Source organism: Anser cygnoides, chromosome 1 (genome assembly GCF_040182565.1).
Source record: "Anser cygnoides isolate HZ-2024a breed goose chromosome 1, Taihu_goose_T2T_genome, whole genome shotgun sequence".
Taxonomy (NCBI): Eukaryota; Metazoa; Chordata; class Aves; order Anseriformes; family Anatidae; genus Anser; species Anser cygnoides.
The window spans coordinates 24184024-24201545 of NC_089873.1; the positions used below are offsets into that span (position 1 = coordinate 24184024).

General features: G+C 37.1%; 1 protein-coding gene across 11 annotated transcripts; it reads right to left on the bottom strand.

Annotated features, from left to right (window-relative positions):
• Window positions 1-917: 917 nt before the first annotated feature.
• ASB15 (ankyrin repeat and SOCS box containing 15) lies at window positions 918-15749 on the bottom strand. 11 transcript variants are annotated; one of them, XM_066990648.1, is made up of 12 exons: window positions 15605-15627; window positions 14782-15179; window positions 13717-13738; window positions 10376-10504; window positions 8740-8792; window positions 8509-8640; window positions 8031-8189; window positions 4733-4978; window positions 3938-4109; window positions 2985-3555; window positions 2259-2412; window positions 918-1120 (listed from the first exon to the last, which is right to left on the bottom strand). In XM_066990648.1, the coding sequence occupies exons 4-12, from the start codon at window positions 10489-10491 to the stop codon at window positions 948-950; spliced, it is 1776 nt and encodes a 591-aa protein (XP_066846749.1). In that variant the 5' UTR covers window positions 10492-10504; window positions 13717-13738; window positions 14782-15179; window positions 15605-15627; the 3' UTR covers window positions 918-947. The 11 variants fall into 11 exon arrangements, with proteins under 11 accessions (XP_066846749.1, XP_066846747.1, XP_066846764.1 ...); XM_066990646.1 differs by lacking the exon at window positions 14782-15179 and having other exon boundaries at window positions 15605-15710; XM_066990663.1 differs by lacking the exon at window positions 8740-8792 and having other exon boundaries at window positions 15605-15629.
• Window positions 15750-17522: the final 1773 nt, after the last annotated feature.

Sequence of the window (17522 nt, forward strand, 5' to 3'; positions counted from 1 at the left end):
TGCTCTGAATTAGGCACTATGTAACATTGACATATTGGCATCCACCAACTGAAATCTTCTCTGAGTTTAGGCAGGATAGCAAAGTAAGTGCAATCCACTTTTAATAGAATACTATAAAGAATATTTAATCGCGTGTGTTTTATTCTCAGCATGCACAGAAACTGCATCACAGCATAACTAAGCATCTTGTTTAGTCTGTCTGAGAAACGATCTGAAAAAACTCTGTAGGAACCATGATTAAAGCTTTGACACTGCACCATTTCTCAGCTATGGGGATAGGCTACGTGATTTCCTGTTTTGTTTGTCCATCAAAATCTACCCACTCTTTTAAAAAGCCTGAAGTCCCTTGATCTTTGCCAAGCACTAAAACATGCTGTACTGGTATGCTGTACTGGCAAGCAGATGTACCTAGGAACACTCGCTTTGCAAAAATACCTAAAAAGAATCTTTGAAGTGTTTGGAGAATTGTATAATAGAAACATTATTTTTAAATATAAGATGTTACACTTCATGCCAATTACATGACAAAGACTTGCATTTAGAGGTTTAATTTTCCTTGCCAGGTTAAATTAGACATTTATTCTCTTTTCTAGATAAACTTATGCCACAATATGAGAGCAGCAATTGTATTTATCATCATCATTGCAAAGTCCATCATGAAAATTCTTTTGTCCTTTCTTCATCTGAATTCCCATTTAGAGTGTACTTTTCTACATAATTACTATAATGTTCTTATTCTGATTTTAAACTAGATTCAGATAGTAAAATGTTGTTAAAACATGAGCTTTAACACACCAGTTTTGAAGAAAAATTTGTTCCCATAAAAGATCTATTTACAACAAATATCAGAATGTTGTGAGTGTATATAAAACAACAAGCAGCTCTTCAGCTAGTTAAAAAAAAAAACACGAGTCTAATTACAGATTGCGCACAGTTATTTTTAAAAACTACTCAAAATGTATCTCTTTTCCATACAGATCATATTCTTTATATAGGATATAGTTCTTGAGAAGCGGTGGAAGTGAAAACTTCTTCATAGATGACAGTTTCTGGAGCCTCCTCAACCCCATAAGCTTACGTATTTTCAGGCGACACAGATGTTTCAATGGGCGAGGATTATCTAAAAATAATAGTGAGAGAGAAATAGTGGAAAAATAATGTCATTAACACTGACTGTAAGACAGTTCACAATCTCAAAACTTGCTGTAATAAAATTAACAAAATCTACTAGTTTGGGGCATTATTATATAGCCACTTCTGAATAAAATAACATTCATTTTACTTCAAAATTGTGATGTTACACTCTGTTGATATTAAACAAACTTCTTCTTTTAGATATCTGCCTAACACTGTATGTCTCCCTTTTAGAAATATTCACACTGTGTTGCGTCTCCAAAACATCCATCTGAACACCTAGACATCATTTAACATAATCAACGGTACCTAATAAATGATCTCTCTTTTCTCTACATTCTCTGATGTTAAATCAAATTCTATTAAAAAAAATAAAGTAATAGTTAAATAAAATTAGCTCCTGCAAAGAGAACTTTTCATACATTTCCCAACAGACTTTTTTTTTTTTTTTTTTTAAGTTAAGGTCGTTGCTGCCACCAGTGGTGGAAGGTCTAAGCCAGCTTGTAGAACTTCAAAAGTAAAAGTGTACATAGAACTATTATTCAACTGAAGTATTAATAATGGCAAGTCTAGATGTATATCATGTAAAACAGGAATTGATGGTGACGTGATGTACTATTGTGATGGTACACTCACTGTCATCACCTCTCACTTTGAACGTAATAGGATGTAAACCATGCTTTTATGATAATCCTTGAATGACTAACAGACTTGAGAGATCAAGGGAGCAAAAAGAAGGATGAAGTGTGAGCAATACTCCTTAATAAAAAATATCGAGTCCCATAGCTGTGCAATGACTGGTGTTACAAGGCTTAATAAGGAGTTTGAGAAGTACCTTAATGGTCCTGCTTAACTGAGGAGGCTTCCCACAGAACAATGATGTTCCTTATGAGACTAATTTTCACCAAGTGCATACTTGTCATAACCCAGTCCAATTAACTAACTTGTGACCAGTGACAGTAAGTAAAGTTTTGTCTCAATCTGAGGAATGGATGACAGACACAACCTGGTTCTTAGCTAGTACACAGTTAGATTGCATATTTTGGACTAATAGGATCTGACATGGGGAATTAAAGTTTCCTATAATAAATCATAACATCATTAACTAGAAGTTTGGTATTTACCCAATATTTGACGAATCTCTGGCCATTCCTTCTGTGTTTCTAGGACAAACTTAATTTTTGTGCACAGAGGGACATAATCCATGTAATCTATAAAAACACGAACAACTTTTCCCGCTAAGTGTTTCAACCAAGGAACAGCAATAAAGTCACAGAACTGAAAGGGAAAACACAACAAGCAACAACTTCAAAATCTGTGCAGAGGACAAATGCCAAAATAACACAATTAAAGCAATTACACAAGATAATTTAAACAAAGCATTAGGAATGACCTTTAACAGGCATAAACTGATGCCTATGTAAGTTACTTTAAAAGCCATTTGCTTCCATGCTTAACCTTTGTGATCCCTTAATTCCTCTGGACAGGCTCAAGGGCCAATAACCATTATAACATTGCTATAACTTCCAGCATTGCTTTGTTCAACTCTGATTTCTCTTTGGAAATGCATCCTTTCCATTGGTTTGGACAGGAACAGAAATAGCAATATCCTGCTTTGCAGCTTCTTAAAACTTCCTTCCTAAATCTAATATACAGGCACCAAACCAAAACCACTCTACATAGATAATTTTCTCTCAAAGTCAAAAAACGAAGAATGGCTGTTATATTTTTAGTGTGTTTCAAAGAAGGATTTTGTGAGTATATTAAAGTTAATTCTGTACAATAATCTAGAATTTTTAAAGCTAGCTAATGGAAATGGGAAAGAGAAGAGAAGAAAGGTATTTATTTACTGGATTATCCTTTATTACAGAAGAAGTCCATCCTGGGAGAATCTCTTCCTCTGGAGTTGACCACACAAAAGAATTTCCATAGATATCTTGATGCATACAGTCAAAACACATCTCCACATTATACCCATGATTCAGCAACAGCCTCAGCATCACTTCATCATTCAAGGCATACTGAATGGCACTGGGAAAATGCGTATCATTAACCAGCATAAAGTAGCAATTGACGTTTGCTCCATAAGATAGGAGCAGCCTTACTATTTCATGATTACCAGCTCTCACTGCCACAAGAAGACAGTTTAAAGGATCCTTGTTTGGATTTGCACCAGCTTTCAGTAATATTTCAGTGCAAAGAATGTCATTGTTTGAAACAGCAAAATAAAGTGCAGTTTTCCTTTCATCATCGTAACTATCTGAAATGTGCTCAGCCAAGAGAGTATTGACATCAAAACCACTTTCAATGAGGAGCTCTAGACACTGCGAATTCTGACCATCTGCAGCTGAGTGAACAGGGCTTAACCCACTTTTCTGGATTGCATTTTGGGATGTGACTGGAATGAGATACTTCAGGACCCTAAAAAACAGTGAAGAAAATTAGTAAGGCATCATTCCCCTGCATGAAGAAAATGACCATCACCAAATTATATGCTAACTTACCACGTAGATTCTTTACACAAGAAGATCCTAACACAAAACACCTGTTTTGAGCAGTGTCAAACGGGACCTTGTGTTTAAGTCATTTCAGTGCTTTTTACTTAGTTTTAAAGCAGTATACTTTGTATTTCGTTTTCTGTATTCTAAAATAACACTTAAAAGCTGATTCAAGTTGACAAAACATTGGCATTTCCAATATATAAATGATCTCTACATTTGTATGTTTAACACAGTGTTCTCCAAATATGACTTTGAGCCACACTGCATCTTAAAGAAAACGTAAAGTCCAAACTCGTACTCACAGGTAATGCCCCTCATAAGCTGCTTTGTGTATGGGAAGCAGTCCTGCCTTATTAGGCACATTGCCACTTCCTCCATATTCCAAAAGAAGTGCTATGCAGTCTGGATTACCTCCTCCGGCTGCTTCAAACAGTATTGATGCACCATCATCTGCTAAGGCCTGGACATCTCCACCTTGAAGAAGGGTAGACAGTTCAGAATTATATCCAAATTAACTTGCAGGTCATCATAATACCAAGCCCAGAGTACTTTCCTCCTCATTTTTAGATGTATTTAAATTAAAACATTATGAAAACAAGAAATGTGGAAAATTTAGACCTCAAAGGCAAAAAAAAATGTTGTACAGATACAAGTTCAGATGTTGGAAAATGCTTACTTGAGTGGGATTTTCTTTGATCTTAAGTGTTATAACTGAGGATTTTCAAAATTTTAGTGCATTTCATAATATATTTAAATGCATTATTTAATACCAACATAATTATATTCACTATTGAAAGGAAGGAAGCAGAAGAAGAGAAGGGGAGGGAAGAACACACAAGAAAAGAAGGAAAAGGACATGTATAGCAGTACAATCCTCTTTGACTGAAACATATTGGTGTCAACTCTGTCACTCATTTCATGTGGATTATGGAAGTGTAGGAATACTCACAGATGCTTTCTTTCCTTCCAAGAAACCAAACCTTCTCATTCATCAGTACTCTTTCTCTCCTTTTCTATTATCACCCTAAAACCCCTCAGCAACTAGGCAAGACATATGCCAGTCCAGAGGTGTATTTCCTTTTTACCTGACTACATACCTTTATGAATAAGATGTTCCAGCACATCACAGTGACCATATTCAGCAGCAACACCTAATGGTGTTACTCCATATCCATCCTTAAGGTTCACATTTCCACCATTCTTCAGAAGAAGAGAAACAATATCTTTGCGTCCCTGTTTTGCAGCTTCATGCATTGCTGACCAACGTTTTACGCACGGCTGGTGGATACTACAGTTGTTTTTTATCAGAGTGGATGCCATTTCAAAAGAGCCCCTTTTTACAGCTTGAAGATATTAAAAAGGGAAGAAAATAATACAATTATATTTTCAGGTATGTTGACCTGAAATGTAAAGGTATCTAGTAAGTTTAGAGAAGCTTTTTATTCTGTACTGATATGAGGAAAATCAAAAAAATTCTAGTGCTAGAAATCTGGGTATCCAGTTCATATATTGGTAAATAAATGATGATGTGAGTTGCACAGGAAATCAAGGCAAACCATCACAATCTGTAAAATACATCAGTTTGGAATACAGAGTGCAAAAGCAGCATCAGCTCAATTGCAAGAAAAAGCAACAGAATCACAGAATCACAGAATTGTCTAGGTTGGAAGAGACCTCCAAGATCACCTAGTCCAACCTCTGTCCTAACACTAACAAGTCCTACACTAAACCATATCACTAAGCTCTACATCTAAACGTCTTTCAAAGACCTCCAGGGATGGTGACTCAACCACCTCCCTGGGCAGCCCATTCCAATTCCTAACAACCCTTTCAGTAAAGAAGTTCTTCCTAACATCCAACCTAAACCTCCCCTGGCGCAACTTTAGCCCATTCCCCCTCGTCCTGTCACCAGGCACGTGGGAGAATAGACCAACCCCCACCTCTCTACAGCCTCCTTTAAGGTAACTGTAGAGAGCGATAAGGTCGCCCCTGAGCCTCCTCTTCTCCAGGCTGAACAAGCCCAGCTCCCTCAGCCGCTCCTCGTAAGACTTGTTCTCCAGACCCCTCACCAGCTTGGTCGCCCTTCTCTGGACTCGCTCGAGCACGTCCATGTCCTTCTTGTAGTGAGGGGCCCAAAACTGAACACAGTACTCAAGGTGCGGCCTCACCAGAGCCGAGTACAGGGGGACAATCACCTTCCTAGACCTGCTGGCCACACTGCTTCTTATACAGGCCAGGATGTTGTTGGCCTTCTTGGCCACCTGAGCACACTGCTGGCTCATATTCAGCTGCTTATCAACCAGTACTCCCAGGTCCTTCTCGGCCAGGCAGCTTTCCAGCCACTCATCTCCCAGCCTGTAGCTCTGCTTGGGGTTGTTGTGCTCCAGGTGCAGGACCCGGCACTTGGCCTTGTTGAACTTCATGCAGTTGACCTCAGCCCATCGGTCCAGCCTATCCAGATCCTCCTCCAACGATAAAAATAACCTAATATTAGGCAATAGTCCTTACTTTTAAAGTTGGTGCAAGCATTACAATAAAAATAATAAAATCAATAATAAAATTAAGCATTACAATCTCCCTCCAAAATCCCTCAAAATTATGATTTAGTCATCTGGTAACTCTAATCCTAACGTGTACTCAGTGGCTGTTGTTAGCCAAAGCACAATTGATATCTGCCATACTTTAAGACCATGCTCTGCCTTTTTGAGAATCCGAGTTTGAAATTTCCAGATAATTACACCTGCAAATTATTTACATATAAAATAATGATCCAGAGTTGGAGTCTAATTTCACTTCTGAACTATCCTTTAGAATAGCAGATCTCTCCACTGACAGGCAGGGCAGCTGAGAAAGATCAGCAGCACAGGGTTAGCAAATTTAACTTTTGTGAATGTCTCATCATACAAGTAAGAAGGTTTTTAAGAGGCAATAGTCTTCATAATTATCCACAGATGTCTTGAAGTGGAGTATTACTGAACGTACCTGGAAGCAGAAATCATCCCACTAGATATTTTTTCAGCATTTACCTTTGTATTGAAGAGCCCTTCAATCCAGAGTTTTAGAATTAAAAGAAGAAACTAAATCATGTTCAGCTCTTAACATCATGTTAGGTGTTAAACACCTGATTCTCTATTTTACAGACAAAGATTAAAATGTATGATGCACAGCAATACCTGCACGCACATTGAGAGCTCTAAGTGGCATAATATCATAAAAAGCATCACATAAACCATACACAGCTTATAAACCGCATTTCCAGGAGTTTGTGTAGAGAAATATTTAGGAAAATAAACTGCTATTATAAAGGAAAAAAAATTCATCAGCCCTAGTTACATAGTTACTTGGCCCAGGATTTGTTAAAAGCAAAGGATGAAAATAGCATAAAAGCTTTAGACTTATAATTATTGAATGAAAAGCAAGATATCCCAAAGTGATATCTTGGGAAAAGCAAGATATCCTAAAGGAAAACTCTATAAATGTTGCAGGGCCTTAAAATGTTAACATATAATTGCACCTGAGGAAAGTTAACAAAAATTGCAGGAACGTAATATTTTAATACTGATAATCGTCCAAAATTGTATAAACTGTAGTTTGTTATACAGAATAATGTTACTTTGCAATACACAGGAGAATTGTATTCATTTCACAGATTGATTCTGCTCAGAAGAATGGGGATGTTTTGACTTTCAACAGAAACTAGAAGATAACAATAGCTAAACTACCCACATATAGTGAGGCTCATTTAAGTCTACCTATAGCATAAAATCTTCCAAAGAAATCACGTTTCTTTAGATGAAGGTATTAGTTAGAAATGCAGCTGAAGCTTATTTTCAGTGCAAGAGGGATGGGAAATGAAATGGGAGATTTTGAAATTGAACATACCTGTCTACTCCTGAGGAAATCATCCAATAAAAATAAAAATCTTCAGTAACATCCAGACCTCCATAAAAAGTACATCCTAGTTAAAGTAACAGCTTATTCTTGTACCTGACTTGTACCTTAAGATGGTCAAATGGGACCAGCTTGCTAAAGGCCTTACAGCCCCTGAAGGTACAGAGAAGATGCCTCAAACAACAAAACAGGTCACATTCTTCGGATTATCTGCATCTCAGAGGTCACCTGAAGCATAACTATTGCTGATCTCAGTGCTGGGTACATTTCAGTAAGTGCTGGGCATTTTGTTTCATCTAAAAAGATTACCAGCAGCTAGAACATATACGTCAATAGGAGTAATGAAGTGAGTAAGAATTATTCACAGGGATGAGGACTCGCAGAAATGGGGTTAAATTCCCCTTGCTATGGTTAGATTTTGAGCCTGCAGAAATGGATATGCCAATTTAGTTGAGCATGGGTTGCAATTCACTTTGCTCAAACACAGGGAAAAGAGGCAATTACCAATAAGAAGTGGAGTTTCTCCTTTGTCATTTTTTGTATTGGGCCAAACACCTTTCTCCAGCAATGCTCGTACGTTTTCCACAAAGCCAGCTTTTGCTGCCAAAGTTAGCGGTGTTTCTCCATCACAGGTTTTGTATTCCCACATTGCTTTATAAGATGCTAGACGAAAGTAAAACATAAAATTACATTAATGGACAAATGTTGTTAACATGCACATATACGTTCACTTTTGCACTGCAGGGCTTCTGAAGAAAGTATTAAAAAAACCCTCCAAGTCCTTTACTGGTGTAAATTGATGCAACATCTCCCAAAAGAAAATTTGCCTGATACTTAAACAACATACATAAGATGCTCCATGAAGGATTTCTTCATACTTTTTTTAGTAATCAATTTCAGCCTGTTTCTGTGCATGTCTGTTTTTTGTTTGGTGTTTCTTTGCTGCTTCCCCTATCTTGTGCAATATTTTTACCTTACTCACCATCTAAAATGATTTCAAGTATTTGTTGAATTGGCTGAGCTGCAGCCTCATGCAGTGGAAACCAGCCTCTTTCATCAGCTTCATCCAAAGCATATTTCTGTTTCACAAGGTCTTGGAGCCCAAATACTTGACCTTTAGAAATCCAGTGGATAAAATGAGATGTATTTGAAAAAAAATAATATATGGAAAGCTCAGTTTTGCAAATAGACTGTTTTATATTAGGGTTTTTACCTTGCTTTATGGCTGCTACAATTTTCCTATTTTCCTCACTAGGTGGTACAAAACTATCCAAAAAAAAAAAAAAAAGAAAGAAAAAAAAGCAGAAAATATAAAATATAAACAAATAGTAGATGCATGATATTATTCATTCATTATTTTATATTAGGTTCTCATCTGAGCCGACTTTGCCTTGAAACACATCAACTACAGTCCTGATTAGCCTTGTGACCTCCTAAGTTACACCTGAACCCCAGAGCTTCAGAGTAGCCCAAGTTCTCGAGGTAGGTGCAGGTCCTGCTGCAGGCTGACCTCCTGATGAGCCCCCAGAGCACATGCCTGCTGTCCCTTCCCCTCCTCTTCCCTCTCATCCCCTGGCATGGCAGTTTCCAGAAGGAGCTGTGAAGTGCTCTGACAAACCTCCTAATTCGGAAAAGATTTCTGGTTGTGTTTGCCACACAGTACTGCAAGGAGCCCTTCAGATTCACGAGCTTTAGACAGCAAATGAGAACATGACGGCGTCAGAATGTCAATGTTCATAAACGGACAGTTTGATGATGTCGATGGTACCACTGTCCCTGAAAAAGTATTGTTGATAGTTTTATCAGTATCATTTATCAGTACCAGCATTCACCTTCCACCTCATGGAGGTTTCTCCATGAAATGGCAGGTGAACGCTGTTGTCTGCTAGTGCGTTGAGAGATTTTGGTGATACAGGCATCTTAAAAACTAGATTAGATTAAAAAAATAAATAAAAAAGAGGAGCAGGCAAATAAGAGAATTCCCAGTGACTCCACCAAGAGCCCTCAGTGCCAACGGAGATTCCAGACTTACAACAGGAGCCCCTGATGAGAACCCAAACTCTCACGAGATCCCACAGGAAATTAAGAAATGCTAACAGGCCTCCAAGACTTATGGTTCTACATCTCACTTTCAATTTTGAGACTGACCAACCCACAAAATGTATTTATAGGATTATTGCTGAAGAACCTCTCAACTAAGACAAAGTTTTCTTTCTTGTATGCCCTTTTCATAAGAATGCAAATGGCCTAAAAAGCTACGGGAAATATTAGTTTAGCCCAGTGAATCTCATCTCGCTAAACCCTCTGCAACTCCAGAAGACAGCTCAGAGCAGAAGCCTGCTCTGGCTTATAGTGTTGCCTGCCCAGCACAGAGCCCCACGTAACACCATGGAGATGATTTCCATCACCCCACATAGCTCAGCTGAAGCCTACATTTCGTAACTAAAGGAATCGATCTTAACTATAACATCAATGTCACCTACGAACCCCTGCTGAATGTTCCTGCAGGGTTTTTGTTTTTCTGGTTTGGATTTTTCTTCCATACATACATAACTAAGTGCACAGGGGAAGGCTGGAACACTGTTACAAGTACTGAGTAGATTACTAACAAACTCAAATTTATTCTTTAAAGTCTAACATTCTACAAACAGTTTATGAAAGAATACAAAAACAACAAAATCTACATTTCTATTTTGTTTACTCTTTTCAGTCAGGGCTTCTCAGAGAAAGATGCATAATGGCCAAACTAAGAACTGTTTCAAGGATGGTATAAAGCACTAAAAATCAGTATCTCTAAACACTCTAAATATATGGCATAACCTCTCATGCACATATTGAATTTACAGTACCTGTCATTATAACTGGAAGACACTGGTGGTTTGGCTGCATTCGATTCTTGAATGCTAAGCTGTACGGCATATTCAGTGAGCAGATCTTCAACCAAATCTTCGTTTTCATCCGCCATTTTTTATGGTTAGCTATTTGAAATTAAAATTTTTAATAATAAAATCAAGTGTTTCCATCAATTTCTTTTAATTTAATAATGTTTTGGTAAGTTTATTCCTATTTTAAAATGACAGAAAACAACCCTGGAAGCACTGGACATTCCAATTAGACAAGCTCTTTTTACTGTTCACATGCTACATTTGTTATCTACAAATACTGGACAATTTGTGAGCCATAAAATAGACTTTTCCTCTTTAGAAAGCTGCAGTCAGCAAATCAGTGAATATATGATTTCCATACATGCATGAATAACAAACAGTAAGAAAATTTATCCCCTCAGAATGATTCCTAACCAAAAACAGGCATTTGCAAGGAATTCATGAGCAAAACATAAATATATACACATTTTTAAAATTCCAGAAACAAAAAAGGAAAACAAACCATTTGAGAATCATTTACAGAGAGTGTTTGCAATTCCAAATGAAATATATGACCAGTTCTAAGGCTGATCACACACTTTACTCAGCAAAGTTATGAACTCGACTCTTTTTCATGGGGAGAGAACATTTTTTCCTGCCTCCCTCACCCAGGGTGGCACTAGCAGCATATAAAAGACCGATCTATCACGTCACTAAAGTTTAGGAGGTGACATATCATCCAGTTCTGAATTCAAATGAACTTTACTAGACAAATAAACAAGAGTTTTCAGCTGTAATCTGTATTCACCAGTCCTCTCCTGGAGCAGAATCGAGCATGGATGGGGGTGTTTTCTCAGTTAAAAAATAAGGGATTTTAAGAGAGGATACCAACTGCAAAACCTATTTATGTTAATATAATAATGTATAGGATTTTAGACTTGACAGACAGATAGTCTTACAATAGAAAATTACAATGGTCTTATGTCATTAATTATCACTTTTAATGCCATCCATTAATATATTTACAAAACAAACAACAACAAAAAATGAACCAACTTCCAAATCTTGCTTTGATTTTACACTGCCAAGGCATGGGGGCTATAAAAGCAGACCAAGCTCTTTGATTCTCTGCACTGGTTCTGCAGTCCTGAAGTTTAATGGCCATTCACATGAATTCGGTACGTGAGCTAGGCTGACATTCAAGCTGTGCCAGTTATTTTCAAGGTGTGAGAGTGGATTAGTGGACCATGTCAGATCTTTTAACTATAGTTACCAGTTTAATTCAGTCTGCTTATATCATCAACAGTAACTGTGGCTTATGTTCAGCATGCCTTCTGCTAGTGATACCACATCAACCAAATGCCTTGCTAGTAAATTTTAACTATAACTGGAAGGAATGTTGCTCTTTACATCATCTTGCTGAAGGTTCCTGAAGCATAAAATGTGGCATTTATATATCATAAAACGTATGTAAGAACAGAAATGTAAGTTACTATTTGCATAACTGTAGCTACCCAACTTTTCACAGGCAGACTTAAGGTTTTGCTAGAGCTTCTCTGATTTGCATAGCTTAACACATTTGGCCTTTAATCAGACTGCAGACACCAGATGTTGAATATATATATATATTTTAATTTTAAACTGCTATTCTCTGAGTTTATGCAATACTAGAACACTTGCCGTCAAATTGTTGTACAAATATTGCCCAGGGAAGTGCTGGAGTCCCCATTCCTGGAGGCATTTAAGAGGCATGTGGATGTGGTGCTAAGGGATATGGTTTACTGATGGGAATCAGTAGGTCAGGTTGACTGTTGGACTTGATGGTCTTGAAGGTCTTTTCCAGCCTAAATGATTCGATAATATTAAATAATTACACTAAGCATATGTCGTATGTTTCACAGAATAGTTACTGCAGGGCATCCTAGTCGTTTGGCAACCGTAGAGGGAACGTTATAGAAATTATTTGGAAGCCATTTTCTGCCAAATGGCCTTCAAGAGAAAGTGCTAACCAGATTTCTTCTTAGAGAAATTTCTGCATTGATCCAGCAATTAGTAAGTGAATCAAAGTACCACAGTCAGCATCACAATTCCATCCACAAACACTTCATTACTTAGTATAAAGCTTGCAAAACAAAATCAAACCAGTAAGGGCTTAGAGTCAGAATGACTAGGAAGTTGAATGTGTCTTGGATTCAGATTCCCAAGTAACAGAGATTCACATCTCCTTCAGCATGTATTAGAAACTTGGCACAAGCTTTTAACTGCAAGGATGGACAATTTGAAGTAAAGTGGAAGAAAAAACCTACTTCGGTCCCATCTCCTTTCAAGGAAAAAACTTTGTTCTTGATTGCCATTTGACTGCAAAAAAGCTTCCACATATAATAATAAAAAAATATTCTATTTTTTGGCTTAGAAGAATAGACCTTTATTTTGTTTATAACAGTGCTTTTCCCAAAGGTTCTCCATTCCTTCTTTTTGTTTCTTTAATCAAGGCTTCATCATAACAGTCCAAAAGATTTCATATGCAAGCTAGACTGCTTACCACTTGGTCAGTACAACGCAGACCAACTGGTACCAAAGCCTTTCTCATGCTTCCTGATATTAAATCTACTGTACATGCATGTGTGTGCAGAAGCTGTGGAAGTCATGTGCTGGCATACTGAAGTTTAGGTAGACTTTTTAATGCAAAAAAAAAGGGATTTCTGGAGTTGCTGAGACCTTTAGCACCTTGTCAGGATGCAGGACAATACGATCTTATTTGTATTTATAAAAAAAGGTAACAATGTTATGAAACTCTTATAATCAAACCAAACTCATGAAAGCCTATGGCATTTATTGCAGCAAAAACAAATTAGTAAGATTTTTTTTTCTTTATACTTTGCTTTGCTTTATGCATAAAGGAAGATACCCCATGTCAACCTACCAAGGTGTAATACAAGGCATAGAAGCTTCAAAAGGCTACAGAACACCAAGCAGCTGACCATATCTTTTCTAAATGCTGCCATGAGTTTCTTATTAATCAGAGCTAAAATTTTCTTTATCACCAATAAGGCCACAAAGCTGAGCCCCCTGTTCCTCATCTTTTGTTGGCAATGCACTTTGCTGACACGTAGGAAATTCTGAGTCAGGGTTCTTTCATGAATTTATATTCTCATCTTCACATGCACTTTCCTAATTTTGATGGCACGTTAAAGCTTTCATCATGTAACCCCTTACATGCTTATGTTGAAATCTGCTAATGTACCCTGTTCTGAAGACTGACAAACCTGTTAGGCAGCAGGGTCTCTTTTGGACTAGTATTTTTTAAAGTATCTCAGTAAACTTACCTACAATCTCTTCTATCATCACCTGAAAGAAAAGTGCATTTTAGATTAAATTGGTACTTCACTGGGAGGTATTCCTAATGAGACTACCGAGTTAACTTAGGCAAGTTAATTTATTAAGGAGAAATGTGTATCATTCATAATTTCCTGTTGCCAGCACAGCAGCTTAAAGGCAAATGGAAGCTACCCTGCCTTTCTTCACACCTTTCCTCATGTTTTGAAACCCTTCTATACCTAAGGACTCCATGCCATTGCTGAAATTTATGAAGCATCTTTTTTAGAAATCATGGTCACTGCATCAGATCCACACGGGTGGACTGTCATGCCCTGTAAGCCCTACTGAAGCTGCTGTCCTTAGGGGAATCCAGCCTGAATGCTTATTATTACATTACAGCCCATCACATTATACCTGCCTTGGAGCCTGAACCAAAGCCAAATTATGTGAATGGAAAGATTCTTGAAGACTTACATAGGGTTTTGATTAGGCCCTCACATTGAAAGCTACCTGAAAAAAGGCTGTTTTGCTATATTATAGTATTGTTATGACAATGTTCACAAATGGTTTAATCTTGTGAGTTGATCAATTACTACTGTCCAACTTCACTGATTTCAAAATGGACTAAGAGCACACAGCACCTTGCAGGATAGCCATTTAGCAAGAAAATCCTTTTATTTTGGGAAAAATATATGGCCTGTCTACCTCTACTTTATCTCCAAAAGATTAGTGGAAGAAACCAGTCATCAGATAAACTTATTTTCTTTTTTTTTCTTTTTTTTTCTCTTTTTTTTTTTTTCTGGTCGTACAACTCCCATACCCAGTTGGTCAGCTAAATCCTGCTTCGCTGTAGTCCCCAGAACTGATAATGCCACAGGCAACACAGAACTCTGCTTGAACACAGACTTAACCAGAATGGTGTTAGGTAAGCAGTGTTTTAAAATCATTGTGTGTGCTGTTTTCAAACCGCCTTATTCCACTATATATATATATATATAAATATATCATAAAATCAAGTTATTGAGGTAGCAACAGACTGACGTGGTAGAGTAACTAGAAGGTAAAAGCCTCACCACAGCACAAGTGCTGAACACATTGCTCGAGGTCTGTAAATGCTTCGAGAGCCTGATTTGCTATATCACTGCTGGTAATACGCAGTGCTAAGGTGACAAGGTCCGACAGAATTGTGGGTGTTCCACCGGATCACAGTGGCGTAAAACAGCACGGCTGGTACACTGAGCAGCAGCAGAAACGTCCCTCTTATGTGACGCAGCAGTGAAAAGGCTAAAAAGCTCAGCAGCAAAATTGTCTTCCATTCGACTACAGAGGTTTTGCAGTTACCAGACCTCAGCCCTACATCTCTACAAATAACTGCAAATGTCTTCTAAGCAAGTTTTTTATATTTAATATTTTCCTTAAACAACATTGGAAGTAGTCTGATCGTTTTCTGCTATTTTTTTCCCATTTCTACCTGAAAAAAACAAAGAGATTACTTACTGTTGTTTCACCTATAAGAAAGGAAAAAAAAAAAAAAAGAAAAAGGTTTTGCTATCTTAAAGTTATTGTTTTTACTGAAAAAAAAAATGAACAACTTGCAGTTCATGGTTATTGAGTCTTTCCTTGGACAGAAGTCTGTCAAGCGTTTATCATTTTAGATGCGTGGGTATGAAGTTTATGTTAGGTGTGTTAATTTTATTCTCATTTCTTATCCTTAAAATAAACTAGACAGTCCTAGCTTTGCTCTCTATTAATAGAAGACCCTTAGACATGCAAAGACGTTATTCATAGCAATAAAATAATTAATAGCAGTCTACATTTGGACTCAGTCTATTAAATATTACAGTTTTAAACTACTTCACTGTTAGTTTAATTGGCGAGCATAACATATATTCTCACCTTTTCAACCCATTATCTTGCCACTGTTACTCTGGGGCCTGCATTTTGAACAGCCAGGAATAGTGCCCTGCGAGCTGATGTGTCCTGTGATATTTCTAAAATTAAATATGCAGTTGCTAGATAAATTAAGGTCTGACCTTGTACAACTGTAACACAAGCAGACTCGACCCGCAGGAAAGTATTACACATGACTTCTCTAAAATCTCATCAAATGTAACACGGGTTCTGGATGGTAATAATAAGATTATCTGTGCCCTCATTGGTTCAACAACTCTCATTAAGAAAATAAGGTAATTGCCAACTTAGTCTCAAGGACTACATTAACAAAATCTGGTAGCATAACATAAATAGAAATCTCAGAAGGTTTAGCCTTTAACTACTTGTAGATTCTGTCTATAGATGGTGGTTATCACTATAGATACATAATCTAGATAGATCACGTATACATAATCTACATATAGTGACATACATCTATATCTATGCATCTATACTGGTAATCACTAACTCTGAGGCTGATATGATGCAAAACTTTATAAATCCAATAACTTGAAATTGGACAAAGAAAAATAGACAGCACCACTGACAGTAGTGATATAAATGTAGAATAACCCATGAAGAACAGCAGTGCTCAGCAAGTTAAATCACAGGAGGGTGGAAGAAGCTAGATTTTGCTTCTCTAGCTAGACAGTCATATCACTGATGCAACACCTCTGTCTTGCTTTTGTTTTAACCAAACTAGTTACTATCTTTACCAAAACAGATCGACAAAAAGGTAACACAACAAATTAAAACAATAAACTTCCAACATATGCTTGATTTAGCAGTTCTGATAAAATGAAATTTTACATTGTTAACTCTTGCTAGAATAAACTGTCAGAGCTCCATTGACCCACGATTTACTTGTGTTTATAAAACTGCAAAACTACGTACTTAACTAAGGCACTACACACATCTTATCTTTGGACAAAAGATCAAGAAAATAACTTAATGATGATAAATAATATTAATTGAAACTCCTTTTGCTACTGCTACCTGGACAAGTGTTGGGAGCCTGCAAAAAACATTCAGTTCAACAGAAGCAGACATGAACAGTGATGAGATCCTGATCTACTGTTGGCAAAAAGCAGGTAAGAACAGAAATATATTTATATATTAAAAATATTTAAAATGCATACATTTGTAAGATATATAAAGAACATAAACACTTTAATTGCTTACCTTTTGTTCTTTCATTTCTTTTATGTAACCAGGACACTATCAGAACTAATACATATCCATATTATAAGCATGGTATTGTTTTGCTTTTCATTTTTAATACTGTTTTGCATTGCTGCATAAACATGTCTGATTCTGATCTTACATAGTTACAAGGTATGGTATATATCCACCAGTCAATTATGTTCCATTACGTTTACCATGGAGGTAAAGGGCGAATAAATGAAATAAGACTCTTGTCCAGGTATCAAATCATAAAGTAATTTGCAACACTTTACACTGAGATATTCATTGGTGAGACAAAAAAGGGAAGGGAAGCCACAGCTATAGCAAGGCCTTCTGAGTGTGCCTACGTGCTGTATATTTATGTGCAGGATAACATGCCTAACGGAGTCCCTCGGGCTAAACAGACAATAAACTATGAAATGCTGTGTTCCCCACACCCACAGAAAAGGTAGTTGTTTTATGGATTTATCCAATGATACTTCGTAGGTATTTATGGCCTCCGAGTTGTAATGTTTTAAAATAAATGTCGTATTGAAACTGAGTTTGGCAATGTGGCATACTGTATCACTTCCAGATTAATTTCATAAACTGATTTATCAACACACTAGTGAAAACTACTAGCTTTCACTTTCTGTTCTAGGATGTGGCTAGGACACTACATGCTTGGGTTGTTTAAACAGATGATAGGAACTTGTAT